Genomic DNA, 24876 nt, shown 5'->3' with positions numbered 1-24876 from the left:
CTCAGACTAGAATGATTGGATCCACATTCCAAGAAAAGGGTCTGTTCCCTTCTGTCAAGAGGTTGGTGGATCCATTTGCATTTCAATATTTTAACGTAAGCTCTCTAGGAGCTGACACTTAACTTGCACCCCCTACACCTGAGTATGGGTTTGAAGGAACAGCACAGGGAAAGGAAAAGCGGTACTTGGTAGCAGAAACCCAGGACATGGCCTCCAAAGCCCAGGATCAAGCTGAGCCCATCAGAGGAAGTCATGCTGATGGTCCATACCTTCAATGTGACATGACCAGAAAGGCCCTGACCTCTGCAGTCCTCCTTCCCAAACTCAGAACTCCAGCCTAACGCCAGCCAGACCCACACTGAAGGACATTCCACAACATTCATGACCAGTATTTCCTAAAACGATCAGAGCCATAAAAAACAAGCAAAGTGTGAGAAACTGTCACAGCCCAGAGGAAACATGGGCCCACGACGACTAAATTCAGAGGGGTGGTCTGGATGCGATCCTGAGACAGAAAAAGGACATTCGTGGAAGAAAGGGTAAATCTGAAAAAAGTTTGAAATACAGTAACTAAAGAAATTTTAAATAATGTATATGTATATCATTCCTTCCATTCCCGATTTACCTAACGCTGTTACTGAGGCAAAACCACCCATCACTCTTTCAGAGTTCGGTGAGTTTGCCCCCCTGCGAACCTTCAGCACGTCACAAAACACTAGCCCTGCCAACCCTGGAGGAAACACACACACACCATACTGTCAAGCTGCAACCTTTACAAAGTCCCCATTTCCACCATTCAAAATGTCATTCTCTTTCTTTCTTATTTTATTTTCAGCTTCTTCCCACCTTAGGGACCTTTGGCTATCTGCTGTCACTGAACTTGAAAAGCAGGGAAGATGAGAGTCCATCAGGGAAAACCTCAAGCAGGAAGGGGCTGGCCACCAAGCCCTGGGTCTCAGGCTGAGGGCCACGAGCTGCCTTTAAAGATGGAAACACTGGCATCTCCAAGGTTCATGCCAAAGTGATCTGCAACACGCAGGGCAGGCTAATGTAGCCCCAGAGCTGAGACATGCACGCGAATGAATCACCCGGGGCCCTCTGACCATGCAGATGCCGACAGAGCCAGCCTGGTGCGGGGACGCCCGCTGCCGTGGGGGTCAGACTCTCGGGACCCACCTCGTGACAGCTCCAGCTCTGTCTTCGGGGAAGCGCTCCCCTCGCTGCTCTGTAGCTGCCTTGTCTAGAAAACATGGGAGAATCTCGAAGATTCCCCTCTCAACTGTAAAATCGTAGGATCCTCTGAGATGTTCATTGAGTCATCCTGATTGTCCAAAGTCTACAAAATGGAATTCCTGGGCACCAGGTTCATTTCTTCCTATCTGATGTACCTTATGTTACTATTAAAATGTTGTCTGCCCTGATACCCTACTCTGCCTTCACAGCACCAACTCCAGCCCTCACTGATGCCTGCACACAGAGCTACAGTATCTGTGTCAGTATCTGCTGAACGAATGAACGATTAGCGCTATGCGATGTTATCATCGTTGAAACCATAAGTAAGATAAAATTTTGTAAGCTTTGTGAATGGAAAAATTCGCATTTCTTTTCCTGTTAACTCTGCACAGACGACAATTTTTAAAAAGGGGGTAATTCAGTTCTTTCATTATTTTGAAAAGGAAAGGTCAGCATTTCCTACATGCCTTGGAGCAGAAGGCACGGGGAGCGGCGGTGGGATTCTGACAGTGAGTGGGAGATTAACGTGAATTTATGGCGGAGACAGGAGCTGATGGGGCACGTCCTCTATGGGCTCAAAGGATGTTTTCATTTGATGGGATGGAAACCATTTTTCTGTCCAAGAATATAATTAAGAACACAATCCTGATCCATAATTTTTATTTAACTATGCAGTAAAGCAAGAGTATGTGTAGATTCCAATGCTCCAAAGGTTAGGGCACACACGTGGCAAATAAAGAACTTCCCCAGCATTTTCTGGTAATTGACTATGGACTCAAATGAGTAATTCTCTAACCGAGACGCCAATTTATGGTAAAAAGTGAAAGAGGGCTGTGTTTAGGCAGCCTCTTAGATGGTGTCCAAAGAGCCCCACCTCCTAGTATCTGAATCCTGGAACAGCCCAAATCCACATCCTCCAGGATGGTCTGTGTGACCAGAGAACATGACTGAAGTAAAGGCAGTCACTTAAGAGATGAGGTTATGCGAGCACTATGGCTTCCAGCATGCCGGACCAGGCACCAGGCACCAAGAAGCCAGTCATGGGCAGCCCTGCAAAGAGGGGAGGAACTGGAGCCTCCCGCCAACTGCCACGTTTGTGAACGACCTTGGGATTGACCCTCCGGCCCAGGACCACTTTCAGAGACTGTAGCCTGGACCGATGTGCTGACTACAATTTGTGAGAGACCTTGAGCCAGAACATTCCAGCTAATCTGTGCTTGGATTCCTGACTCTCAGAAATGGGGGGGGGGGGGGCGCGAGGATAATAAATGTCTGTTGTCTTCAGCAGTTGAGTGCTGGGGCAATTTGTTACACGGTGACCAACAACGAAACAGGGGCCGAAGCTGGAGTGTGTCAGTGAAGATGAAAGAAGAGTGGCACAGAAACTAGTCCCATCCGTTCGCGCCCCCTCCACCCGCTCTGAGCCAATTATTACTTAATTCCATGGGTTTGCCTTCAGCCAAGCATGCAAGCAAAACAAACATAAGATCCAGCAAACTACATGGATCTATCTGCCACTACCAAGTAGTTCTTTTTTAGTAAAATCTGGGTCTACCTGATAAATCATTTACCTTCCAGATTCATGCAGCCTTACAAACCAGACTGGTATTTTTCCACTAAATTTTCCCCAGGCAAATAAATCACTTGCTGCCCTCAGCTAGGCATTTGCAGGTCCAAATGGTACAAGTGGCATTTTTTCATTAGATTTGAAGAAAAGTTCCTACTTTAAGTTCTTGATTCACTATGAGGTAAATCCTAAACTTGTCTGGCTTATTTAAGCAAGTTTTTGACATAAAGACTTGAGAAGTTGTGCTGTATTTTGTATCACCATGAAAGACTACATTTACCTGAGAGAAAGAGTCTTCTCTGTAGCTTTAAATTACTTATATTACATAAGAGAATTTATTTTCCTCTGATGCAGAATTTCAGTTTGTTTCGTTAGCTTTCTCATGAGTCTGACATCAAGGCCCAGAGTGAACAGACCCGATGGATGTGTACATGCTCTAACTGGGACTCTAAATGAAGCTGGGTCTTGTTTGGGTGCCGTAATTACAATGTGAAGTCATATTCCCTGTAGTCCAAGCTGCAACTGGAAGCTGATCCTCCAAGGCCCCAAGTCCGTCTCCAAGGGACAAACACAGTGATGACACCCAGGCAACCTCCTGTTTACCATCTGAAGCCACCACTGCCCAGAGAGGCAATTCACAGGTCAAGGTTTCACCTGCCACGCTCTGAGGCTTCCAAATACAGAACATTTCTGAGCAGACATGTTGTGTGTTTAATCTGTTTCCCCCCTCAAAACACTGGAGAGTCTTGAAAGATGTCTAACTCAGCACCAAAGCCTTGTCCACAGCATAATTTCCTGCAGAGGAAACTGGACAAAACTTCATGGGCACCAGGTTCATTTCTTTCTATCTGATGTGCTTTATGTTACTGTTAAAAAGTTGTCTGCCCTGACAGTCTACTTGGCCTTCACAGAGCCAACTCCAGCCCTTACTGACGCTAGCACACAGAGCTACAGTATCTGTGTCAGTATCTGCTGAACGAATGAACGATTTTTAGTGCTATGCGATGTTATCACTTTGAAACCATGAGTAAGGCAAAATTTTGTAACCTTTGTGGAACGTCTGGAAAAATTCTCATTCTTTTTTTTTCCTGTTAACTTTGCATAGAAGATAATAAAAAAGGGTAATTCTTAAATATAAGACATGACACCATAAAACTCCTAGAAGAGAACACAGGCAAAACATTCTCTGGCATAAATTATAGCAATATTTTCTTAGATCAGGCTCCCAAGGCAAAAGAAATCAAAGAAAAAATTAACAAATGGGACCTAATCAAACTTAAAAGCTTTAGCACAGCAAAAGAAATCATAAACAAGACAAGCTAGACTGGAAGAAAATATCTGCAAACGATTTGACTGACAAGGGGTTAATTTCCAAAATAGACAAACAGCTCTTACAGTTCAATATCAAAAAAACAAACAACCAAATCAGAAATTGGGCAGAAGAACTAAACAGATATTTCTCCAAAGAAGATATAGAGATGGCCAATAGATACATGGGAAGATGCTCAACATGGCTAATTATCAGAGAAATGCAAATCTAAACTACAATGAGGTATCACCTCACACCAGTCAGAATGACCATCATTCAAAAGTCCACAAATGATAAATGCTAGAGAGGGTGTGGTGAAAAAGGAATCCTCCTATACTGTTGGTGGGGCTGTAAATTGGTGCAGTCGCTATGGAAATCAGTATGGAGATTCCTTAAGAAAGTAAAAATAGTTACCATATGATCCAGCAATCCCACTCCTAAGCATATATCCAGAAAAGAGGAAAACTCTAATTCAAAAAGACACATGCACACCAGCATTCACAGCAGCACTATTTACAACAGCCCAGACATGGAAACAACCTAAATGCCCACTGACAGATGACTGGATGAAGAAGTTGTGGTATATTTATACAATGGAATACTACTCAGCCATAAAAAAGAATAAAACAATGCCATTTGCAGCAACATGGATGGACCTAGAGATCACTATACTAAGTGAAATAAGTCAGATAGAGAAATCTAATATAATACCACTTATACGTGTAATCTAAAAAAATAATACAAATGAACAAACAAAAAAAACAGAAACAGACTCACAGACATAGAAAGCATATCTCGGTTTCCAAAGGGGAAAGTGGGGGAAGGATAAATTAGGACTATGGGCTTAGCAGATACATACCACTATATATAAAATAGATAAATAATAACAATTTACTGTATAGCAGAGGGAACTGTATTCAATATCTTGTAATAACCTATAATGGAAAAGAATCACACAAAAAAAGTTAAAAATAATAGAACTACCATATGATTCAGCAATCCCATTTCTAGGTATTTTCCCAAAGAAAATAGAAACACTAATTTAAAAGGATATTTGCACCCTTATGTTCACTGCAGCACTATTTACAACTGCCACGACATGGAAACAACCTAAATGTCCATCAACAGATGACTGGATAAAGAAAATATGACATATACACTGGAACAGTGCTCAGCCATAAAAAAGAATAAAATCTTGCCATGTGTGACAACATGGATGGACCTGGAGGGCATTATGCTAAGTGAAATAAGTCAGACAAAGAGAAACACTGCATGATTTCACTTACAGGTGGAATCTAAAAAAACAAAATTCATGAACAAACAACAAAACAGAAGAAGACTCACTGAAACATGTGGCTGGCAGAGAAGAGGGGGACAGGGGAATGAGTGACACGGAGGGAGACGAAGAGGTACAAACCCAGCTACAAGATGAACGGGTGACAGGGATGAAATGCACAGTGTGGTGAATACAGTCAGAATAATGTCGTATCTTTGTGTGGTGACAGAAGGTAACCAGACTTATTGTGGTGATCATTTTATAATATACAGAAGTATCCAATCACTGTGATGTGCACTTGGAACTAACACAGTGCTAGAGGTCAGATATAGATCAAATAAATAAAAATAAAGGAGGGAGAGAGAAAATGCATCTAATTACACACACACACACACACACACACACTTCATTAAATGACGGCACAGTGGAGTGGAATGGGCCCTTAATCCAAGGTGGGTGTCCTTATAAGAAGTGGTTGCACGAAGACAGAGCCGCACAGAGGCAGCAGAGATGGGAGTGACGAGCCCTCAGGTCCAAGAGTGTCCAGGGTGAACGGAGAGCACAGAAGCCAGGAGAGAGGCAAGGGAGGGGCCCCTACAGCCTTCAGAGGAGGGCAGCCCTGATGACACCTGGATTTGGGACTTCTGGCCTCCGGGACTGTGACAGAACACATTTCTATTGGAAGCCACAGCGCTTGCGGTCAGGCTCAGGGCAGCCTGAAGAAATCGACGTGACCACAAACAAGCTTCCGTCACAGCCTTCCAGAGGAAAAGCCCTGAGGGTCGGCTATGGTCCTGGCTATGGGATGTTGGCCCACCCCCACCCAGACGAATGACCCCGCTCCACCACAGTCACCCCACCTCCACCATTTGCCTCCACGTCCTGGGACGAGCTTGAGGCTTGGGTGGGAATGCAGATCCCCATACAAGATCCCAGATCACGGAGATGACATTTCATGGCTGACAAAACACTGCCCCCAAATATACATACAGAAGCATGTTTGTTTAAAAGGGTGGTCTCTGCATGCAGGTCCACATTTGCATCTTTGGGTCTCTCAAAACAGTACAATTTTTATGGGGTTTAGCATGGCTAGATAATTATTCTGAAAACCGAGGTGGTGTGCAGGTTTTAGATCAATAAAAGAGGCCCTGGAACCACCGCTTAGACAGGTCCCCAAGGTCTGTGACATCAAACCACAGAAGGGATGAGAAACCATTACCATAACGAGCTCTCCCTCCATCCCCCCAGCGATGAGTCCTCTGGAAGAATTAATTAAAAATTCTGAAACGGTTTTTCTTAAAGGAGAAAGACGGTCTTGCTGAGAAGCGAGTAACCAGAGCAAATCTCTGCGCATGTTTATACGCCTGCCTGTAATTTTCACCTTCGAGGACATCTGCAGGGAAAGGGACCTTCATTTACTCCAAGAGTTCTCCAGTGTATCCCTCTACGATTCGAGCAGTGGGGTGTCTCATTTACAAGGACGAGCAGAATGTCAGCTCCACGTGGACTGATGACAAACAGTTCAATATGTGATCAAGAACTAAACCTGCTTTTCAAATTTCTGGATTCTGTTATTCCACATCCAGCCAACCGCGACCAACAGTTAGAAAAGACAAGGGCCACCGTGGAGGCTTTCCTCACATTTATAAAAGGGAAAGAACAAGGTCTACTATCATTTATTAAACAGCATGTATAAGAATTGAAATTCAGTGAGTTCATACATGAGAAAGAAGGTTGAAGAAATTTTAGTCAACTCTATCCAATACTTGTAATACATTCGGTGTGGAAAAAACCACCTGACTTTATCTAATTAATCAACCACCATTTAAAAAAATACATACATATATATGTATATATAAAACCCCTCCCTGTAATGGAGGTACCAGGGATTGAACCCAGGACCTCATGCATTCTAAGCATGTGCTCTACCACTGAGCTATACTCTCCCCACCCCAACACCACTGAAGCTATATATTTTAAAGCAGATGAGCTTTGAATCCAGGACCAGTCACTGCTGTTGATTTGATTTCACAGCAAAAGTCCAAGAGCCAGGAGTTGTCAACCCAAGAGGAAGGGGTTTATAAGGGAAATAATTCACCTTGGTCAAGAAACCAGAAAACTGGAGGTGAGACAAGCTGAAATTCAAATGTTCCTAGTCCACAATAAAAGGAAAGAAACCAGAAGACATAGCCAGAATGTATCCTTAATGATTATGATCTGTATCCTTCCCAGCCTTGAAGTCACCTAAGTGAGCTTTAATAGTAACATGATAGTAACAGAAATATGAGCCATTCCAGGTCATTCCACAGATGAGAACTACACACAGCACAGAACACGACCGAGCCCAGAACCATCTCTCTCAGAAACACAGTATTTGCGTGCGATACTAAGGAGGAGAAGAAAAACGACACTGTGGTAAGCACGTCTGACTTCCCGCAGGTGTAGTCAGTACCTGTAGCTAACCAAGCACACAGCCATGGGTCAGGGCTGCAACTCCAGCGCCTCGTTCCCTGGGATCTCTTCCCGAGGTCCTGCAGCTCCTCGGTGCCACAGTCAGAGGGCTGGGAGGGGGATCTGAGCAGAGTGACGGGAGCGTAAGACATCATGCTGGCTGCCTCATTTCCTTCAACGACATTCTTTTCCAAGTTACACTTCTAGGGGGAGTGGACGGGTCTGCCTCTGCTACTCACATCCAGAAACAAGTTCTGCCCTTACAGAGACACCTTTGCCAAGCATGTGATGAAATACCCTCTCTGTGCACCCAGCCCGGGAGCACACTCCTACCAAGAGATGCCAGCCCTCAGCCCTCACCCACACCCCCTTCCTGAAAACTCCATGGAGACCACACGTGTCCGCGAGAATCCAGCCGTAACTAACCCTACATATTTATGCTGGTCCAACCGTGAGGTCAGAGATTAGCTGGTGAAGGCCGATGCCGAGTGCGTGGGTGCCGCCCTCCTGGCCCTGAACTCCCCCCAGGTTTCTGCCACAATCTATCACTGATTTGCTCACCCCAGAGACTCGCACCCCACTGCTGCCAAAGGGAACGAACGCCCTAAAACCCACATCGATTGCATCATTCTCCTTTCAACAAACTCTCCAATGGTCCCCTGAGCACATGTAACGAAGTCCACATGAACTGACTGGTTTGTTCCCTCCACCAATCTCTCTGCTCCCACAATATTCAGGGGTCTGGTCATGGTCAGGCCTGTTCTATCCAATCAGATGATAAAAAAGGAACTTTCATTAACCAGTATACCTCGGTGCCCAGCACAGAGCTCGATGAACACAAGATACGCCTCAGGTAATGGCTGCACTGAATTAAACTGAGAGATAATACTGTAAAAGCACTGTAGGAAAAAGCAGGGCTTTCCATGGATCTGGAAACACAAAGCAAGCTTCTGGCCCCGTTCAACTGCATGACTCGAGTACCTGTCAACAAGTATTTCCGGCCGGGGTCAGAAATGCTCGTCCACGTTACCCAAGTGGAGAGGTGAGTATTTTTCTCCATTACAAAGGAACGATGCCATTCTCTGTGGAATTTTTTCCAAGCTGTGACATCCTGCTGGGTTTCCATCATAGGCAGTTTAAAGCAAATGAAGTCCTCGGGAGCTTTACTGCTCTAATTGAGAGAGATGCAGCAGCGCCCAAGATTGATTTCCCATCATGGATGCGGGACTAATACGCCCACTGACAGCAGAGAATCACAGAGTGAACAGGCGTTCTATCTCCCTGGTTATCCCACCCTCTCTCCAGTGCTTCTGTGGGGTTCTTGTACGATCGGCAGTCTGAGAGGTGAGGGAGCCCCTCTTCAATTTTATAAAGAGCCTCTTCTAAAATGGAAGTTTCAGTAATACCCCGAGAAGTCCAACATTCCTGATCTTTAATTAAAGGGCCCACTGCCCTGTAGCTACTTCAGTACCCCACTTCCAAAGTGACACTGACCATCCTGCGTTGTGCTCCAAGCTGGTGCAGGAAAGCTGGGCACCATCTTCCAATTCTTCATCCTCATTAAGACCACATCAGCTCCTAGCAAGCAGAAGCTGGTGGGAAGGCACAAGTTTAAATTTTTCATGACACCTACTGCTTTCCTGTGAACTCAGGAGAGTTTTTATTCTTCCCACCAGGGAGCCCCAGTGGCAGGGAGGGGGATGGGAGAAGAACCTCAACTCCAAGTCTAATTAAGAGTCTACCTATAGGTAGGCTGCCTGACAGTACAAACTGCAGGACTCTTGGAAGCTCACATCCAGTTCTGGCCAAATACAGCTCTGGGTACTGGCTGCGGTCCCTCCTTCTCTCCCACCTCCAATGTCTGAGTGCTCAGACACTGTCCAACATGTGCTGGACACATTTACTTTCCCTCCCAGTGTGAGTCTGTCTCCACCTCCCCCACCCAAATTTATTCATGGGAGATTCTGAGTTGGCCATCCACTACCAACTGGTGCTACTGCTACATCTGAAATGATGATGATTAAGAGAACAAAAAACCCTTCTTTTCCTTGTATTCCAATATATGATATATTTTACTTTCCAGTCAAGATATTGCTTGTCAATCACATACTCTTATCTATGGGCAAATTTTGTAACATCTTCATGGGTACCCTTTTTTTTAAACTCTGGGGAGACCTAGATCCAAAAATGAATTTTGAATTACAAACAAGTCACTGAATCAGCTGCACTGGAAGGAGTAATCCGGCCAGAGCCATCCCAGGAAATGAGGGAGGATACAGACAAGAAGACTTAGAGAATTCCAAGAGAACAGTTCTGAAAATAGTCAACTTGACTCTCTGTAAAAATGCACAGATTCATGGCTCACACACTCCGACAAGAGAACCCATCTGCTCTCGTGGCTCTCCTCCTCACTGCAAGGACCCTACCCCACTGAGAAAGACCCTCCCAGCACTTCCACCTGGGGGTTCTGCTGACCAGGCCGCACTGCATGGAATGAGCAAATAGAACCTTCCAATTCACGATGCATTGGATTGACTTGCGTTTCCCCCCAGAAGATATGCTGGAGTCCTAACCCCCAGGACCTCAGAATGTGACCTTGTTCGGAAACAGGGTCTTTGCAGAAGGAATCCAGTTAACTTAACCACAATGTTCCTTCTCTCCCCGTCCCCCCACTCCCAGGAGCTGAGGAGTTGCCATACAAGTGCTGGGTACGTTTCATGGACTGAACTCTCAAGAAGGACCAGTCCCGACATGTTAGTCTCATGGCTCAAACAGTGTCCGTTTCACAGCGCCACCACAACAAAGGACCACAAGCTGGGTGGGTTCACAGCCATGTATCCCTTCACAGTTCTGAGTCTCCAAGACTGAGATTAAGCCGTTGGCAGGATGGGTTCCTTCTGAGGGCTGGCAGGGAAGTCTGTTTCAGGCCCTCCTCCCTGACTTGCAGGTGGCTGTCTTCATGTTCATACGCACCTGCATCCAGATGTCCTCTCTGTATAGGGACACCAGTCACACTGGACCAGGGCCCACCCCAGAGACCCAATGCGTCTTGAGAGGGCATGACGAGAGACACAGCTCAATCCATAATGGTGACATTGACTAATTAATTTATAATGTCCTAGCAGTGGCAATAATTAACAACAAATGCACGGAAGGAGAACACTGCTTAGACACAGGACTGGGGCTGGCCTTAGAATTCCTTCCTCAGGCTTGAGCTTGAATAAAACATCTGAGTCTGCACCAGCGGGGGCCGGGCCAGGCCAAGGGCCATCCCACTGCACAACTCCTAAAAGACACACACTTGACTCGAGGGCGACTCGATCTAAACAATTTCCATAAATTTTGGGCATACCAGGCATTTCTTTCTTTAAAAAAAAAAAAAAAAAAGCATCCCGTCAGCGTCTGTGACTTTCGGCATTTAGAATATATTCTGTCCAGTGGGTGGTTGAATATGTGTGTGGGCTGGAGAACCGGGAGAGAGGGGGCATTCACTGTTGTTCCCAATTAATTTCTTCTGGAGGAAAAATGCTCCCCGATCATAACGAAAATGGAAGGCAAAGAATTCTACAGGGTCAAGCGGTAGACACACTCCAGTCCTCTGAAATCAGCAACTGAAGTCACATCTAAAAGAAAGCAGAACACACGCCTCAAGCCTAAACATCTTTCCCCTTTTTGATCGGCATCGAATCTCTTTCTAATTCGCTTTCCCCTGAATTTCCTATCCACTGAGGTCTTACTATGTTTCTTAATGATTAGTCCCATTTATGACTTTTTCCTTATGAATGTTAGAGAATCAGTGTCAAAACTGTCTAGCCTCCACCAATTGTCTATAACTCGACACTCCAGGCCTGACTGGTGTTAGGGGAAACCACGGGCGTGGGGCTTCAGGGTCCTCCAGCTCGTTTCTAGGTCTTCCCCAAAAGGGGTGGGGGAAACTGCAGGGGGCTCTTAATGGTTACATAGCTCTGTGCCTGGGTTGGACATCTGCACCTCGTGTGGCTTTAAGTGAGCAAAACCCACAGCTACGGGACAACCTGGCACATCAGGGATTATTGCAGACAGCCTGGACACAACCTAGTCCACACGTGGGTTTCTGGCCGGAAGACTCTGTGATGATCTTTCATTCTCCCGCACGTGTGCTTCACACGTCCACCAGCCCCCACAAACTACTTTAAAGTCACGTCTAAAATAAGAGAAAATTGATGTGACCCAGAGAGTGTACCCCGAGATGCTAACGTGTGCATTTCCAGACACAACGACAGAAGTCAGTGGCATGTCCGTGGCTGGCATGCTACATGATATGAAAAGAAGACCTGGGGGGTTCTCCTTCTGCCCCTACAAAATATTAAGCCAGCTCCGAGGGGCCACTTAACTTTCCTGATGTCTGCAGACACTGTGGGCTGCTGGCAGTGGAGGGGGCAGTATTCCCAGCAGAGATGGGTGGGGGGATTCCTCACAGTGGGGGCGTCCTCTGCACTGCGGAATATTTAGCAGCACCCCGGGCCTTCACCCACTAGATGGCAGTGACACCGTTATCCCCAGTTGTGATAACCAGCAATGTCTCCAGACCCTGCCATGCGTCCCCTAGGGGCCAAAACTGCCCTGGCCTGGGACTGCAGTCTAGGTTAAAGGCCAACTTTGCTGACCCATGTTTTCCATGAATACTCAGATTGAGAGGGCTGGCTTGTATGACCAATAATTACAAACATTTCTTATCTTCCCTGCCAGCTGTAAGCAAGTTGAGACAAGGAGCCACGTCAGAACTGTCTTTAGCTCAACATCTCCAAGGATTTTTTAAAAACTTCACATCTCTTCTTCACTAATGAAGCCACATATTTGCCTATGACATCCTCCCACACTTGCTACTGTAACATTCTTCTCCCCGAGGTAGCCTCAACAGTCTCCTCGGGATTTTATTTACAGCATAATTTATTTTTCTGAGCCCAGGCACATGGTGAAATGTCACCAAGTGCAGACCAGAACCCCGCCGCCCGTGCACAGGGTTTCCACACGTTGATTTGTAGCTCTCCTGACACTTACAAGAACGACTTTATGTAAACAACTAGCAAAATAAAAAACAGAATTACCTAAAACTGCAGGAAGGACATCCCAATGCTTGCTGCACGATTTCCTGGCAAGCTGTTTCAAATGCAGCACAGAACAAATCAGACCAGAGGGATACGTTGTGAAAACCTGGCACTGGTTTCAACTCAGGCTGGTGAGCAACCCCACTCGGGGCACTGGTACTTAGAAGAAAAGGAACCTCCATTTATAAGCTGTGCTTGTTGGCACTGAGGGGTTTCAATTCTTCAAATGTCCTAGGGATTTGGGGTGTGGCTAAGGATTCCCTTCACTTTCGTCTACCTTTTCCTAAAAGCCAGTAGGACACGGAGAAGGGCACCCAACACCAGCTCCCAGGAGCCAGGCCGGCAGTGACTCGATTAAGGGAATTATTTATGATGTGAACCCTCTAAACGGAAAAACATCAAACAGATTAACATTTTGGCAAAAAGGTACTTCCATTTCAAACAGAAATGATGAGTTCCCTCTCATCGGCAAGGCTGGGAAGCCACCTCTCAGCCACAAATGGAGTCAACACGGGGTACGCTGTCTCATCTCATTACTGGCAAGAACACCTCCCGATCTGAGTTACTGGACCACTTCCCAGCCGTCCCTGGCCTTGGGGGAGCACCGCACTGCGAGACTCCGAAGCCCCCTCCCCATTAACCAGGCTGCCAAGCAAGTCTCCCTCCACAGCATCATTTCTATAACCCCATTCAAAGAAAAGCACAGCTGCGGAAACACCAAGGGGAGAAGGGAAACCATCTCGGAGGTTAGAGACTTAGTAAAGGGAGGGAATTCACCTGCCTGGTCTGTTCTGTTCTGTTTTGACGTGTCTAATCTTAACATCACGAAACTGATTTGATTTGACTGTAACTCTGCTTTGGAGACCTTTGAAACTGTGACCCTTCCACTCCGGTAGCTGACACTGTGGTGAGAGTGAAATGCAAGTTTTGAAACCTCAGCCTGCTACTTACAGGGTTATGCAGTCAGACAGATTACGTGTAAGTTAGGGTGTGTGGAGAGATGGGGGATGGGAAGGCTAGAAGGAGACCAGTATATGCTCATAACTGGAAAGGAAAATAAAGTAAACTTGCCAAGGTACAACATAGTGATTCTAGTATGTGGCTCTAAAAAGTCCATTTTGTTTGAAGCTCTAATTTCAGAAGTCAATGCAAGGATCCCCTAAGGCTAAAATCTATTTCCTGTGTATTCTTAAGAAGTTAGTTTCCCAAATGATTCCCCTCGCCCTGCATCTAGGAAAAGCACAACAAAGATGGCTAAAGATAAAGTCATATAAACCCCAGGAAGAAAGTAAACCAGGACGGGGGTGGGAGCAGCATCAACAGGGAACATTTTCATGGAGAAATTTTCCCAAGACGAGTACTATTAATACCAATGCTATCAAATTACCGCCTAGGAATTTCTGAGAACGAAAACATATTATTCTCTGCCTAAAAATGTGCTCACCCACAACCATGTTCTTTTTCAAATAAAGATACCTAGAACCAGGAAGGTAACTTCAGTAACATACACAGATATAAGAAATCGGTTTCAGGGGTCTTCTCAGGAATGTCAGACGAGTTCATGCTGGGAGAGCACCTGCCTGATAAACGTGGTTTTAACTCACCCTGTTGCTTTCAGGCCCCTTAACTGTGATGCTCTAGCCTAAGAATGCATTTCCTCTAATAGCTGTGCACCAATGACGTCTCCTTGCATCTGATATTCAAGGCATGGGTGGGATTGGGGCGTGGTGAGGCAGGCTGTGAGGGTGAGCTCAGGTGGGCGTGGGCATGGGAGAGGGGCAGCTAGGAGATGGGGGAGGGGAGGGGGAGGGGAGACGCGTGTAGGGCGGAAGGCCTGAGTAGGGCTGGGCTTCAGGGGGTGCGGTGGGAGATGGAGGGCTTTGGGTGCGAGGGGAGGGAGACGAGCACAGATGGGGACAGGTGCTGGCAAGAGGACAGGTGAAAGGGCACTGGGGGAGGGGAGAAGGCAGGAGAGGCCTCTAACCCGGGGACACCAGGACCCACCCCCAGATCAGAGCTGTTCCTGTGGCCCCCGCCTAGTCTTAGACCTCAGCCTGCTAGCTGAGATGCAGGTCACCAAGGGTGATATGGGGGTCCCGGGAGTCCCCAGTCTGCTAGAACACCTGGTATTCTCTAATCTGGGTGACATTCCAACCAGGTAAGCATCATCACCTAACACCTTCCCTCCTCCTGGACACTGCACTAGCAGAGTGTATCTGAAGGCACCCTGCGGTGCTGGAGCGGAAACTAGGCTAAACCACGAGCGTACACTCCCTTCCCCTCGGAGCGCACCGGTCTTAACAGAGGTGTGCACTGGGTTCCGAGTTACTAAGCAGCACTCAGCGGTGCAGGAAGAAGAATTTGTTCTCATTAGGGCCGTAGCCAAGCCTTCACTTGCCATCGTGTTTCCTATTTACTCACCATTCAAGGCGTGAAAATACGCCCAATTTCTCTACAACACAGAATACAGAAACATCATGGCTTAATTAGTCATCACCTTGATGTCGGCTGTGCTAGTCTTCCAGGGACATGCAACCACCAGGACAGGGTAGCCAGAGAGCCCCAGAAGCCAGAAAGATGCCCCACACCTCCCACCAGATACACACACATTTATTTGCCCCTCAAGTAGAGAGGGATTACGTAGACTGCACTACACTGATCTGAGAACCACTCCCCCCAAATCTGACTTAGAAATCAGTTACAAATAGTGGTGACGAATCACTCCTAAATTGATTTTTTTCATGGCTGTGGCTGCTCTCATGTAAAAGAGAAAATAGGAAACACGGGTTTAAAAGGGCACTAGGTGAGATATACAGAAACAAATATAAACCCTTTTATCTGAAATTAAAAAGTCTAACAATTCATTGGGAAGGCAAGATAAAGACATACACAGGGAAGAGGACATAGCTGAGCTAAGTACATCCCGAAGCTGCAAACTCACACGGGAGACTGGTCTTGGGCCCGTCGGCCAGTGTAACCGGTGTACCCTCAGTGCTCACCACGGCGCCCACTCGGTACCTGCTCAGCACATGCCGGCAGAGTGATGAATGAGTGAATGAGGCCTCTGCCTGGTCTCACTGGGCAGGTGGGGGCAATCCCATGACCACAGTATCAACGAGACAAAGCACACATCTCCACGCCCAGCTTGCGAAGCTAGGTGTGAAAACAGGCAACGTGCATGAAAACTCACGGAGGAAACATCTCTCCTGAGAAGGCACAAGGTACAATACGTAACATGGGACGGCCTCTCCCACCCAGACAGGGGCAGTGAACTGCCCACTGTTTCAAAAGGACAGGTGACCATACAGTGGAATATTCAGCCACAGAAAGGGATGCAATTTTGACACATGCTACAATACGGGAGGATCTTGAAAACACTACACCCGGGAAATATGCCAGACATGAAAGGATACATGTTGTATGAGTCCACGTCTATGTGGGGTCTGGAATAGTCAGATTCATAGAGACAAGAGTCAGATTCATAGAGACAGGAGTAGAATCGAGGTTACATGGGGAAGGGTGAGTTGTTTCAGGGGTTCAGAGTTACCTGGGGGGATTATAGAAAACATGTGAGTATAGATGGTTGGTTACACAACATTATGAATGTATTTACTGCCACTGAATTCTACATTTATGAATGGTTAACATGATACTATGTTATATGTATTTTACCACAATAAAAACAAACAAAAAAACAACAGAACATGTGACCAGACATGAAAAGTTTTTGTAATTACTTGGAAGTCTCTTTGACCTGCTATAGAAATAACGACTCAAGGGTTAAGAATTTCCTAAATGTCAACAACCAAGGCGGGTGAGAAGTCTCAGGTTCCAGAAGCCACAACTACACCCCAGGAGCTGGGACCCGATGTTGCTTCCTTAAAACACTGCATAGCAAAAGCTGGGCAGAGAGGTTACACCACTCGGGCAGGAAACAGTGTGGACACGTGGGAAGAAACAAAGGAAGGGCTCGGATGCGGAGCAGTGGGAGATAACAGATGTCAAGAAGGCGAAGACTATGGAGGAAAAAGCAAAAGTGGAAGACAGGAACGGGAGTCTGCAACAAGGGGAAAAAAGACATCAAAACTTAAGGATGTTTAAGGGAATGAACAATTAAGAAATGCATTTATCTCATGGAAAATTTAGTTTCACATTCCTATTCAAAACAGTGCAATGACCGTTCTTCAGAAAGCCGTTCTTCAGCTGACCAAGCGGCTCTGGTTACTCATTAGTAACGGAGCTGGCTGCTTCCCAGGCCATGTGCTACAGGAGCCCCTGTCCCTTAGGCATTTGCCTGTGTCCCAGCTGCACCCCAGGCCCCATTTCCCAGACATGCCCTAGGAGTAAACGGGCCTTGTTAGCCAAGGGCGACGTCTTCTGGACTCCAGAAACCTCTTCGTCACCAGTGCAATGGCCCAGATGTCACCTCCCTGACCTCCAGAAGGTAGGTGTAGTCCTGTATCTGATCCCGCAGGATGATGCTCAGTGGTCCTCTCTCCCCAGCAGAAGGTGGGGCTCTGAGCCCCACCAGGCACTCTGGAAGACAGCTGATGACCAACTGGTTCTCTGCACCCCCCAATGCACCCTGACTACAACTGGATCATAATAACCAGCACAAAGCCAGAGTCACTACGTCATCCTTGAATGAATACACACATTTCAGGTTACTGCGGATTTAGTTTTTAAATACTTAAATCAACAACATGAGACAGCTTAAATCAGCTGGGACAAACGAGAGCTGGAACAGGAACACAGAGATCTAGCGAAGAGAGGCAGAGAGGAGGCTGTGCAATTCAGTGACCTCTTTTGCTACAAAATGATGACAAAAGATAACATCACCAACTGGCCTAGTGTCTGCGGAAGGGCCAGGCACTGTGCTGAGTGCCTACCATGAAGAAGTGTGTTTAATCCTCATATGAGGGGAAAGATACGATTATTCTTTGACAGAGCACCAAACTGAGGCTTAAAACCTGAAGCTTTCGCTCAGGCGCACATGGCATGAACGGGAGTCCCCAGGAAAACAGGCCCGGCTGGGGTTGCAGAGCCCAAGAAAGGCTGAACCAGCTCCAAGCTTTGGGATCTGGGCCGGCTCTTCCCTGCTGGGCTGCTCCTGGACCCGACCACTCTCCCATTACTCCTCCCCTCACAAGACCCCCACACTCCATCGTAACTCAAAGGGAGCCCCCGAGTCTCTGAGAGGGGCACAGCCTCCAGAGGCATCCTCTGCTCTCCATGATATACCAGTCAAGATTCAAACAGCCCCATCTTCTCACTGGTTTCTTTTAACATCGCTGAGAATGGGAAGGAGGTGCCCCTTCCAGTGACTTTGAGGACAAGACTACACATCAAACAGAATGATATGTAGCAGTGACTTAAAACCTGAAGTCAGAATATCGCTTGCAGGGAGGGTTATACCTCAGTGGTAGAGTGCATGCTTAGCATGCACAAAGTCCTGGGTTCAGTCCCCAGTACCTCCTCTAAAAATAAATAAACAAGTAAACCTAATTACCTCCCCCCACCAAAAAAAAAAAAAAAACAAAGAAAAAAACCTCACAATACCCCTACTCAGCCCTACCCATAAAAAGCAAAGCAAAAGAAAGGAAAAAACTTTAAAAATTCAAATGCACCAAAAAGATGCTGTGTTTTGAGCACAGGTAGGTTTTCCTCCAAGGAGAGGAACACAACAAAATGAACTTCCTAAAAAAAACTTGTAAATGTTCAGAATTCCAACACAAAACCAGCTCTGTCTTGACATGTTGTCCAAACTAAATAAGGTCTCAGTTGATATTTTCGTATGAAAATACATTTTTATGCATGCTCTTTACAAAGAAATATGACTACAAAAAGTTATGGCAATGCTGACCAAAACATTAGTTAATCACATAAAATATGTATAATAATTCCTTAAAAAAAACTCTTTAAAAATAAGTTTGGTCTTAGAAAAAGTTGCAGAAATAGTAAAAAGTTCCCATATAGCCTTCATCTAGCTTCCTGGTATGTTAACATTTTAAATAAACACAGCAATGATTAAAACAAGAAATCAACGTGGACACAATACAGTTAACTACAGCCTTCATGCAAACCCACACGTCCTTTTCCTGTCCGAGAATCCCACCCAGGACCCCACACTCCGTTCAGTCATCCGCAGATCTGTGACACTTACTCTTTCATTCCTTGTCATTGAGGGCTGGACTCTTTGGATGAATGTGACAAGTTATTTCGTAGACTGCCCCTTCGTTTGGGTTTGTCCAATTCTTCTCTTGATTAGATGCAGGGTATGCATTTGGGGCAGGGATACCACAGAAGGGACACTGTGGCAACACATGATGTCACTCTGCCATATTCCTGGTGCGGTTAACCACAATAACGTGGCTCAGGCGGTACCTGCTGGGATTCCCCCCATAAATCGCTGTTCTTGTCTCCTTGGTAATTGGTAAGTATCCTGGGGGAGATACTGTGTCCTAATATCACATCATGATTCTTCGATGTTATGGATACAAAAATTAACATGTGGCTCACGGTGTACAGCTTAAATGGTTAGCTCCATTTGTATCCTTTGGAGGAGGAAAACTTCCAAGCTGAGATCTTCAAAGATGCAGTTTTAAAAACAGCCCCTGCATTCAGTCATTGATGAGAGTTAGATAAGAGTAAGCACAGTACTTAGAATGTCGAGGGATTATTCGTGTGCGAGCAGCAGTCCAGGCAGCTCCACAGCAAGAAGGCCAGTCCCAACGACACAACCTGCACAGAAGACCGGGTCCACGTCTCGCCAGTGATCCATCCGAGGGGTGTTCGAATAATCACTTAATTTTGTGTAATTTGTATCCTGAGTATAAACAAACGTTCTTAGAGTATCTATTTCAAAGTGATACTGTAAATGTAAGTACATTGTTGGCTAAGTTTAGTGCCAATAAACACTTCCATTGAAAAGAGGAATGATCTCTCTACACTGAACACTGCTTTTAAAAGAATAAAGTCTATTACTTTAACGAAAATGAGTTATGATGCACTGTCATAGAAAAGCATCCACTTGACCTGAAGTCATGAACAAACGACACTCTAAACCCGTCACTGAGACCTAGGAGCCCCGCCCAGCAGATTCATTTACCTGCAAGCATCAGGTAACCTTTGCAATCTCAAAGGGGTCGACCCAACGGAAACACCCCCTCAGACGGGCATGGTGGATGGTGTACCAATGAGAAGAACGGCCAGTTCAGCACACTTAGAGAAAGACACTGAAGACAGTTATATAAAGTTGCAAAACACATGTAAAACCCTAAGGAAAAACCGTATATTTTTAAACCACCAACAGTTTTCTTAAACAGATATAAAGGAGTGGGTGTACAGCCTGACACAATCACAAAGATCATCCAACATACAGTTTATGTGCCAAAAGTTCAGGCAAACAAGCATTTCTCGTGAACCAGCATTCTAAACCATGGCCATTTTCCTCGGATTTGGAGCCAGACAGGGTTCCTCCCCAGCCCCGCCACTCACAAGAGGTGTGACGCTGAGCAGGTACACCCGCTTCCCTCCCAGGGACGTGGCAGCCTGTAAAGACACCTCTCAATCAAAGGTAACCATTTGTATAATGAACCCCCCACGTTCCAGCAGTGACTTCCGGTGGCGGGTGAGTTAATCAACCCAGCATAGTTGGCTCAGAGGGGTTGCGCTCACAGTCACTGTGCGTGTGTATGTGTGTGTGTGTGTGTGTGTGTGTGTGTGTGTGTGTGTGTATCTGTGAGTGCATTGTGTCCCCTGAAAACACATGTTGAAGTTGTAACCCCCAGTACTTGTGAATGTGACCTTACATGGAAATGAGGTCTTTGCAGATGGAGTTAAATTAAGACGAGGTCACACCGGATTAGGGTGGGCCTTAAATCCAATGAATGGCATCTTTACTAGAGAAAAGAAAGATCTGGAGACAGAGACACCTGAAGGTAAAGATGGAGGCAGAGACTGGAGTGATGTGGCCACAAGGCAAGGAACGTCTGGAGCCACCAGAAGCTGGGAGACAGGCATGGTATAAATCCTCCCTCAGGGCTTCCCAAAGGAACCAACCTTTCCAACACTTTGATCTTCTGGTCTCCTGATCTGTGAGAAATCCATTTCTGTTGTTTAAGACCCCTGGTTTGTGGTAAGTTGTGGTAGCCAGGGGACACTTATCCAGAATAATGGTATCTTGGTACATACATTAAAAACAAAACTCCTTCTGTATTAGAGATACATTCTGTAATATTTATGGGTGAAATAACCTGACGTCTGAGATTTGCTTTAAATAACTCTAATAAAAAGGAAAAAACAGTGTGGGGACAGGAGACACAAGCTCATGAAATAGTGACAATGGTGGAAGCAGGGTGAGGAGTACATGGAAATACACCGAGTATTCCACATACTTGGGTATGTCTGACAATTTCCGTATTAACAAGTTAAGAGCGTGCATGTCAGGGGTGAGCAGACTAGCTTCTAAACTATATATGGAACATGTGTCCCAGTGCAAACAGTGCTAGTATCCCATCTTACTCACTACCCTCTTTGAAATAGAAAAAGCAGCAAAACCAGCGGAACTCTGTTCACTAAAGCCGCCACCACATACTGCCGTGTGAGCAGCAATCATCCAACTGAATTTCTTGAGTTAAATCTTAAATTCATAAACCTCATCCCCCTATATGCTTGCTCAGATAAGTAACATCAAAGCGTCAAGGATACACTTGCATTCTGATAGAAATAAAGGATACCTTCCTCCACTCACTACGCCCGCAGCACTCAAACAGAACTAGGGAAGGGAATTACCACGTGGAACCCGTGACCCTTTCCTCAGGGTCCCGCTGTGGGAACCAGGTTCCCAATGGGACACATCAGCAAGCAGGTGCTCAGCTCACAGAGCTAATTAGTGCCACGTGGGCGAGCCTTGCGATACGACCATCGGGGGGAGGTCGCACATGAAGCGTCCACGAGAACAGTTCTTACACGTCACCCTGCGGCTCTGAAGCAGTAATGAAGGACGTGACTGCACTGCTGGGAGCCTCGGCCGCACTTCGTCTGCGCAGTGCAAGCCACAGTCGTCGGCTACGTGGCCTCCAACCCGACAACACTCTGGAAAAACGGTTAGCAGCGTCCTGGTAAAGTGCTTGCAGCTTCCGGACACACTTATTTAGCAGAGGCCGGGCCTGCTTCTCATAACCCCTCCTCAGAGAACACTGAGCTGCAGCCTCACCTAAGTTGCACTGGAAAGAAGTATAATCAGGGGGCAGCCCTGAGTCAGCGTCCTTTAGGGGAAACCTCGGTGGAACCGAAATGAAGAACACAGCCAGGCCTCCACCAGCTCTCAGGGGCCCCTCATTTGTTTGATGTGCAGTAACGCTTCCTTTGATTTGACCCTTACATTTCCAGCTTCCTTTCAGAATTCAGAGACCTGCCCAGCTGGCCAAGACAGGGACCGCACCCTCTCCAAGGGGACAGTCTTGGGACAGACAGCCCTTCCTACAGCACGGAGCAAGTGTAGAGGACCCTAGAACAGGGTTCCTCAGTCTTGGCCCTAGTGACACGGGGCTGGGTGACGCTCCGTCATGGGGACCGCTATGTATGCTACAGGACGGTGAGCAGCACCCCTGGTCCCCACCCATGAGACGTCAAGGGCACGTCCCCACCTGGGACAATCAAAATCCCCATTCAGTGAGAACCAGAGTCCTAGAAAGCTCCCCACTGGACAGCCCAATCACTGGAATGTTCTGGGGCCAAGTGTGAACTCTGCCTCCTTTCAGTGCAACCTGGTGGACAAGAAATGGAGGAACCAGTAGAATGCGCGGAGCACAAGAAAAGAACGCAGGCATGCAAACATGCATGTTTCATCAGAATCACTCAGGTGGCCTTTGCAGAAGGTGAAAAAAAAAATTCTGAATAAGTCAGTACCCTCCTAAAGGGGGTCTTTACAAGTCTCCCTCAGCTGGGTTGCCATCTCTAGGGACTTAAGACAGATGTGCCGTGGTTTTCCCAGCAGCATCAAGAACCATCACAGCAACACTAATAGTCAGGGGTGGAGGACAGATGGGATTTTAACTTAAACCAAAGCCAGTACTAGCGTGGCTCCCTTCACTTTCATGAACTCACTTAAAAGACTCCCTGCATCATCTCCACCTTCCCCTGTTCCTTCCTCCACTGTCTGTCAATCCTGGTTGCCCAAGCGCACTCAAAATCCAGAGTCCCCTCCTCTGCTGTCTTCCCAGGGGGAGAAGGATCAAAAGGCTGACATGTTGCGTGAAGCCAGGGTATAAGCCAGAACACGCCCCCCGTGCACACTGCTTCTCGTTCACATCAGCACACGGCTCTGTCACCACGGGGCTCAGCGGAAACGAATAACGTTCCCCAAGAGGGTGTGGCCACTCGGGGATCCTGCTGTCCAACCCGCTGGATCGGGGATCCCCAGGTGCTGTGCCACGGACAAGACAGTGACAACCAGCTCGCAGCAAGTCACTCCCATCGTGTTCTCCCTCAGCCCTACAAGAACAAACAGGGCATGGCTTCGAATGCCTGCTCAATTCACCTTCGGGACCTAGAGAGTCAATCTGATTACTCTGGTTTCCATCTCCAATTCTAGCAGAAACCTCGACACAAGAAATGTCAAAGCCAGTCCCTGAAAGAGGGAAAATTGAAATCCTGGAAGTGCACACTCGTTACCCCACAGGCAGGTGTCCAAAAGCCCCATCACACCCAATTTAAGACCGGGGCTTGTGACGATGCCTGGGAGGGTGTCGCAATGCACTGACGGTGGACACGCATGTCATATTTCAGGTCTGTTACAGCTTCTTGCATCACGTTGTTGTGGAGACAGATTCTGCTGTAACAAGATGCTTCAATTCTCTGCTGAGAAGGAATTTATTTGACACCTCCCCTTCCCTCTCTGTGGTTTTATCTTCCACGGTTGGCACAGAATAATTCACACATCCACAAATATTTAGAGGGGAAAAAAAACAATAAACTGCCTGGAACTGTAACATAATGCCTGCTAGTCTTTGCTTCAAGGAATTTTACATTAAGTAAGATCTAAAATCCCCCTGGGGTTTCAAGTTTGCCAGGGAGCTTGTTTTTGTGAATGATTTCAATTTAACTCCAAGGATAACTGTCTTATTAAGTTGCTGACACATTTGTCCAACTGAAATCTACGGTTTTTGCAAACAATATAAAAATGATTTTCACGGAATAGAAGCATCATGGTTTCATTTCATTTATTTATTTATTTTTTTAAATGTCGATATTATCTGTTTGGCAAGCTGTCCGAGCTTCCTTAGGATGACAGAGGCTGCAACAATTTGCAGTATCCTTAGAAGAAACGGCCGATTCAATTCCACGATGCCGGGAGCGGCCTCGCTGCCAATGCCGCCCCTGCGTCCTGCCCCGGCGACCCGTTTGTGCCCGAGCACAGGACGCCCTTGTTTGACCGTGGCATCTCGCTCCAGTTCGCACCATCCACAGAGCTCTTTTCAGCCCTGCATCTCCCAGGCCCCTTTCTGCCTCCTCTAGCTTGGCCTGACGCAATGCTCAGCCTCGACGCTCAAACGTGTGCCTGTTACTAATGACAGCCAGTGGATCTCAGGACCAGGGCCACCTCCAACCAGAGCTCTCTGCTTTGGGGAGGGCTGGGGAGTGAGCACTCTGCGCTGGGAAGTTAGGGAACCACCTGCAGCTGGGGTGCGTGCTGGGAAGGTTTAATGTACCCAGGAGACACCCTTAAGAACTTCACCAGGGCCCTTAACGAGAAGTGGAAGCTCCTTTGCAATTACCCAGTGGATTATCTGTTTGGGCCCCATACTGCCAAGGCTGGTTTGCAAAGAAAAGGGCCTTTCCAAATGCTTTCTGAACGTCTTGGAGGGGTAAGTAAACAGACCTCAAGTGACAAGGACACATTTGGGCCAGGGGGTCACACCACCCATTATGCTGGTCAACAAGGGCGTGC

The 24876-nt window shown here is 46.7% G+C and overlaps 1 protein-coding gene and 1 non-coding gene across 6 annotated transcripts in view; both read right to left on the bottom strand.

Annotated features, from left to right (window-relative positions):
* The window catches only part of TBL1X (transducin beta like 1 X-linked), a 200259-nt gene that overhangs the window by 92875 nt on the left and 82508 nt on the right, over positions 1–24876 (bottom strand). Inside the window, exon 1 of one of the 5 annotated variants that reach the window (XM_074359138.1) lies at positions 7838–8006. The exons of the other annotated variants lie outside the window; for them this stretch is intronic. Coding sequence (XP_074215239.1) covers positions 7838–7991 — 154 coding nt within the window. The 5' untranslated portion in view covers positions 7992–8006. Of the gene's footprint in view, positions 1–7837; positions 8007–24876 lie in introns of those variants that run through there. 5 annotated transcript variants of the gene reach the window in all.
* Positions 7260–7332, bottom strand: TRNAS-AGA (transfer RNA serine (anticodon AGA)). The gene has a single exon. It is a non-coding gene; the product is annotated as a tRNA-Ser (tRNA).

This window comes from Camelus bactrianus, chromosome X (genome assembly GCF_048773025.1).
Source record: "Camelus bactrianus isolate YW-2024 breed Bactrian camel chromosome X, ASM4877302v1, whole genome shotgun sequence".
In the NCBI taxonomy this organism is placed as follows: Eukaryota; Metazoa; Chordata; class Mammalia; order Artiodactyla; family Camelidae; genus Camelus; species Camelus bactrianus.
This window is presented reverse-complemented; position numbering and strand designations above follow the sequence as displayed.